A 5,747-nucleotide genomic window follows, 5' to 3' on the forward strand; every position below is an offset into this window, starting at 1 on the left:
CAAAAGTGTTTGGAAAAGTAGATACGACAGAGACGTATCACCCTCCCCCTCTAGTCCGAATAGGACAAGGAGAGGGGGGCGGCGCCCCCCCCCCCCTTTCCTTCCTCTCACCCTCCTCTTTCCCCCTTCTCCTAATCCAACAAGGGAGGGAGGGATTCCTACTCCCGGTGGGAGTAGGACTCCTCCTGGCGCGCCTCCTCCTGGCCGGCCGCACCTCTCCCCTTGCTCCTTTATATACGGGGGGCAGGGGGCACCCCATGGACACAACAATTGATTTGATCTTTTAGTCGTGTGCGGTGCCCCCCTCCACCATAGTCCACCTCGATAATATTGTTACGGTGCTTAGGCGAAGCCCTGCATCGGTAGAATATCATCATCGTCACCACACCGTCGTGCTGACGAAACTCTTCCTCAACACTCGGCTGGATCGGAGTTCAAGGGACGTCATCGGGCTGAACGTGTGCTGAACTCGGAGGTGCCGTGCATTCCGTACTTGATCGGTCGGATCGTGAAGACGTACGCCTACATCAACCGCGTTGTGCTAACGCTTCCGCTTTCGGTCTACGAAGGTACGTGGACAACACTCTTCCCTCTCGTTGCTATGCATCACCATGATCTTGCGTGTGCGTAGGATTTTTTTTGAAATTACTACGTTCCCCATCAGGAACAATGTATATTGTTATGCGGTTTGACCGATAAAGATCTTCGTAGAATATGTAGGAACTAATATGAGCATCCAGATTCCGCTATTGGTTATTGGCCGGAGACATGTCTCGGTCATGTCTACATTGTTCTCGAACCGGTAGGGTTCGCACGCTTAAAGTTCTGTGACGATCGGTATTATGAGTTTATATGTTTTGATGTACCAAAGGTAGTTCAGAGTCCCGGATATAATCACGGACATGACGAGAAGTCTCGAAATGGTCGAGATATAATGGTTGATATATTGGAAGTCTACATTTGGACATCCGAAGAGTTCCGAGTGATGCTGGAGGGGTTACCAGAACCCCCCGGGGGTTAATGGGTCTTGTTGGGCCCTAGTGGAGAGAGAGAGAGGGGCCGGCCAGGGCAGGCCGCGCGCCCCCTCCCCCTCTGGTCCGAATTGGACTAGGAGAGGGGGGCCCTTTCCTTCTTCTTCTCCCCCTTCCTTTCCCCCTCCTAGTAGGAGTAGGAAAGAGGGGAATCCTACTCCTACTAGGAGGAGGATTCCTCCTCCTGGCGCGCCCTCTAAGGCCGGCCGGCATCCCCCTTTGCTCCTTTATACACGGGGGCAGGGGGCACCTCTAGACACACAAGTTGATCATTGATCTCTCCCATCCGTGTGTGGTGCCCCCCTCCACCATAATCCACCTCGGTCATACTGTAGCGGTGCTTAGGCGAAGCCCTGCAACGGTAGCTTCATCAACATCGTCACCACGCCGTCGTGCTGACGAAACTCTTCCGTGAGCTCTACTGGATCGTGAGTTTGCGGGACGTCACCGAGCTGAACGCGTGCTGAACGCGGAGGTGCCGTACGTTCGGTACTGAGGATCGGTCGATCGTGAAGACGTACGACTACATCAACCGCGTTGTCATAACGCTTCCACTTAACGGTCTACGAGGGTACGTGGACGACACTCTCCCCTCTTGTTGCTATGCATCGCCATGATCTTGCGTGTGCATAGGATTTTTTTGAAATTACTACGTTCCCCAACACATATTAGGTGGGTCATTGCATCCCGATCCAAAGACCACCCCTGTAACATTGTTCGTCTCTCCCACCTTCTTCATTCCAGCGACGGGACCGCCAACCTGCCCATGCCATCAACAAACGCCGACTTAACGGCTTGCTCATGCCCACCCGCCTCTTGCTACCGCGACCACCTCGCCGCCCCATTCTCCGCTGGCTTCCGCCCACCATCGTATTGCCGCTGCCCCAACTCTCCCTCTACCCCACCTCTTGTTCTCCTTCGGTGACGGTAGCCCCCACCCCACCTGCACTAGTCAGCCCCCCCGCACCGATCAATCTCTTCGCCGCCTTCATCTGGGATGCCGCAGTCCGTTGCGCTCACTGCACAACCCCCGTCTCCAACGAGGTCTTGCCGTGGCCTCGCCAGGGCCGATGCTCATCATTGCCGCTTGTCACATCGCCCCCTCCTTCGGCCTAGGCAGAGTCGACGGACGGTTGTAAAAATTCGAGGGACCAAATAAATAGCAAAATCGTTGGAAATTAGGTGGACGGTGATTTAATTGAAACCGCCAGTGCGGGTTCGCTAGACTAGAAGAAGATGGCACGAGGAAGTCTCAAACTTCTGCCACCAACAAAAAAAGTGTCTGCCGCCAACCGTGCAACCGCGGTCGCGGACAGCAGCAGGGCTTCCGTGAGCATTCTGGTAGCGGCCTTTACCAGTCGTGCAACGCACACCACACGTACCTGCCACGTTGACCTCCACCGCCACCACCAGCACTAGCCCGGTATACTCTGCACCTCGCATTCTGTTACTCCATCCTCCATGCCCTGTGTTCCCCAAGCAACGGCATCCTCCCGTCCCACTGATCAGCCCATCTCCTCTCCCCGCCATGAAGTCCCACACGAGCAAGAGCGGCCCGTCTTCTCCGAAGCGCTCGGCCGCCTTTGCCGCGCCGGTGGCCTTCCTGCTCGTCCTGGTGCTCGTCACGCTCTACGACTTGTCCTTCGCCGACCGCCGTTACCTGCGCATACATGGCGCCCCCTCCTCATCGTCCTCGGCGTCGTCTCCGGCCTGCGACCTCACGCGGGGCGAGTGGGTGCAGGACGCCGTGGAGGCGCCGTACTACACGAACCTCACTTGCCCCTTCATCGACGACCACCAGAACTGCATGAAGTTCGGCAAGCCGAGCCTCGAGTTCCTGCGCTGGAGGTGGCGGCCGGACGGCTGCGAGCTCCCCCGCTTCGACGCCGCGCGGTTCCTGGAGGCCATGAGGGGCAAGTCCATGGCCTTCGTCGGGGACTCCCTCGCCAGGAACCACTTCAAGTCCTTGCTCTGCCTCCTGTCCAGGGTACGTCTGTGGTGCATGCACTCGGCCATTAACGTGTTGTTTCTGATGGAAGTTAACCAGTGGAGACATGCAGGTGGCGCAGCCGGTGGAGGTCGGGGGTGAGTCGGAGATCGACCCGACGGGGAGGGCCGTCCGGCGGGACTACTACTACGGCAGCCACGACTTCACCGCCTCCCTCTTCTGGTCGCCTTTCCTGGTCAAGGCCAACCTGTCCAACGCCACGCTCGGCATGTGGGACGTGCACCTGGACACGCCGGACGCGCGGTGGGCGTCGCACCTCGCCGGCTTCGACCACGTCGTCCTCTCGGGCACCAACTGGTTCCTCCGCCCCTCGGTGTACTACGAGGGCGGGCGCGCCGTCGCGTGCAACGGCGGCGCGAGCTGCGTCAACGGGAACGTGACGGCCGAGATGACCGTGCCCCGCGCCCTGCGCGCGGCGTTCCGGACGGCGCTCGGCGCCGTCGCCGCCAGTGAGGGGTTCCGCGGCAAGGCGGTGCTCCGGACGGTGACGCCCGCGCACTTCGAGGGCGGCGAGTGGAACACCGGCGGCGACTGCGTCCGCACGCGGCCCTACCGGCGCGGCGACCGCGCCCTGGGCGCCTTCGAGTCCGAGTACCGCAGCGCGCAGGTACGTAAATGGCGCAAACCTCGTAAACCCCCATGATCTCGTGCCACGCGGAACGTGACGGCTGCTAAATTAAATGAAATGTTGTGACTCGACTAGGTTGAGGCGCTGCGGGAGACGAAGGCGGCGGCCGCGACGACGAGGAGGGACGGCGCGGAGGCGGAGCTGGTGCTGATGGACATCACGGAGGCGATGGACCTGCGGCCGGACGGGCACCCGAGCTGGTACGGGCACCCGCCGGGCGGGAGCGTGGAGGGCAGCTTCGTGGTGGACTGCCTGCACTGGTGCCTGCCGGGGCCGATCGACCTGTGGAGCGAGCTGCTGGCCCAGATGCTCCTGCATCCACGTCGATGAGTTCGGGCGCTTGTCAACCGTCCGAGTGATTAAAAAGTCTCTATACACGGCCGTGATTCTTTGATTCTTGAGACGTGAAACGGTTGAAGGACAATGTATAGTGATCATCGTGCTTGGGTCAAGTGGGCGCCTCGTGGATCGTCGGCAGAAGTTGTATTTGCACCAGCTTTGGAAGCAAAGTAGACCCTCCACTAAACATGGCTAGTGTCACGCTGTCAACACGCTGACTTGCTTAAATGAGTATGTTCTGTGTCGTGTCGTGTCGTGGCCACTTGCTAATTAGTGTATGTTTGCTTTGGTGACTTTGGAGTGGAGGTTGTCCATAGAGAAACGTTTCGGGACGGAGTGCCGGCCGAAGCTTCGGCCGGTCGCGTCCATGTGCACTCCCTCGCAACGATTCGGCTAGCGAAACGTGGGATGTGGACCCTGCTCACGCGTGCGCGTGCCTTCTTCGTATTTTCTTCCACGTCCTTTATCGTCCTCCTCGCATCTCTCTCTCTCTCTCTCTCTCTCTCTCTTTCTCTCGCTCGCTCGCTCTCTTTCTCTCTCTCGCAGCGCCTCCTCCCGCAGAGCCCTCCTCCCTTCCTTGTTCTCCACACAACGAGCGTGAACCTCCCCCTCCACAAATCCTCCACACCAGGGCCAGACAGCTCCTACATCCATTCACGCCGGAGATGCGCCCCACGACGACGGCCATACCTTTTTTTTGTTCCAAACCCTTGAAACTGTAACGACCCTCACGGTTTGCTGCAAACTCGGCGCAGAATGCTACAACCACCTCACAGGGAGCTGCAACCACGGTCAAGCAAACCTACAGCGCGTGCGCCGACTTGGTTTTTGCTACAACGGAAGCACAGAATGCTACAACCACATCCTAGAAAGCTGCAACTAGCGTCGAGTGAAGCTATAGCGCGCGCGGTGACTTGGTTTTTGCTACAACCGACTTCGCCTTTGCTATGACCGGCTCCAGTTTTTGCTACAGCCGGCATCACAATTTGCTACAACCGGTGTGGCATTTTTTGCTACATTGCACAAGCCGACGTTGGGAATTTTGCTACAACCAGCGTCTCAAATTGCTACAACCGGCGGCAGTGCAAGCGGCAACCGGCATCGCGACTCATTGGCAAAGATGATTTTTTGCTGGAACCAGTGACCGGGATGTTACGACTGTGAGATGTGACCGATGAGCATCAGTTGTGGCATCAGCCGTGAGTGACGACGAGCACGCCGCAAGCTGCAACCGGCCATGGAGATTTGTTGGAACCGGCTGCTTGGCGTGCTGGAAACAGCTAAGCGGCGAGCTGCAACCATGATGTTGTTCTTGACCGCGGCGGTGCCTACACGAACAGTAGGGATGCTGTCACCACGTTTTGTGGAGCTGCAATCGAGTTAGTGTTTTGCTGGAACCAAGTCTTGTGGACGCTACAATGGTGATCATGGCGTTCTGCAATGACGGGCACGGCGAGCTGGATTCCTACAAAGCAGGATGTTGCTGCCATGCTTGCGGCGTGCTGGAACCTTGTCCATGTAATGCTACAATGCCCCCCCTCCCCGGCGAGCTGCAATGATGGCAACAACGAGACTAGTTTTTTTCTGGACGTGGGGGGAGATGCTACAACGGTGTCGGTAGCGAGCTGGAACCGCGTCTGCGTGATGCTACAATGGTGACCGTGAACGAGATCAGAGCTTCAAACATGGGGGAGTCGCCGGGCTGACGCCGACGAGTTGTGCGATGCTGCAATAGAAGCAT

The 5,747-nt window shown here is 58.2% G+C and overlaps 1 protein-coding gene across 1 annotated transcript; it reads left to right on the forward strand.

Annotated features, from left to right (window-relative positions):
* Positions 1-2,458: 2,458 nt before the first annotated feature.
* On the forward strand, positions 2,459-4,257 carry LOC119317741 (protein trichome birefringence-like 19). The gene is made up of 3 exons (XM_037592238.1): positions 2,459-3,018; positions 3,092-3,646; positions 3,743-4,257. The coding sequence occupies exons 1-3, from the start codon at positions 2,560-2,562 to the stop codon at positions 3,995-3,997; spliced, it is 1,269 nt and encodes a 422-aa protein (XP_037448135.1). The 5' UTR covers positions 2,459-2,559; the 3' UTR covers positions 3,998-4,257.
* Positions 4,258-5,747: the final 1,490 nt, after the last annotated feature.

This window comes from Triticum dicoccoides, chromosome 6A (assembly GCF_002162155.2).
Source record: "Triticum dicoccoides isolate Atlit2015 ecotype Zavitan chromosome 6A, WEW_v2.0, whole genome shotgun sequence".
Classification (NCBI taxonomy): domain Eukaryota; kingdom Viridiplantae; phylum Streptophyta; class Magnoliopsida; order Poales; family Poaceae; genus Triticum; species Triticum dicoccoides.

Coding starts and splice junctions, on each gene's coding strand:
- LOC119317741 (XM_037592238.1), top strand. CDS start 2,560: ATGAAGTCCCACACGAGCAAGAGCGGCCCGTCTTCTCCGAAGCGCTCG. Junction 3,019..3,091: donor TGCTCTGCCTCCTGTCCAGG/GTACGTCTGTGG, acceptor GGAGACATGCAG/GTGGCGCAGCCGGTGGAGGT. Junction 3,647..3,742: donor CCGAGTACCGCAGCGCGCAG/GTACGTAAATGG, acceptor TGACTCGACTAG/GTTGAGGCGCTGCGGGAGAC.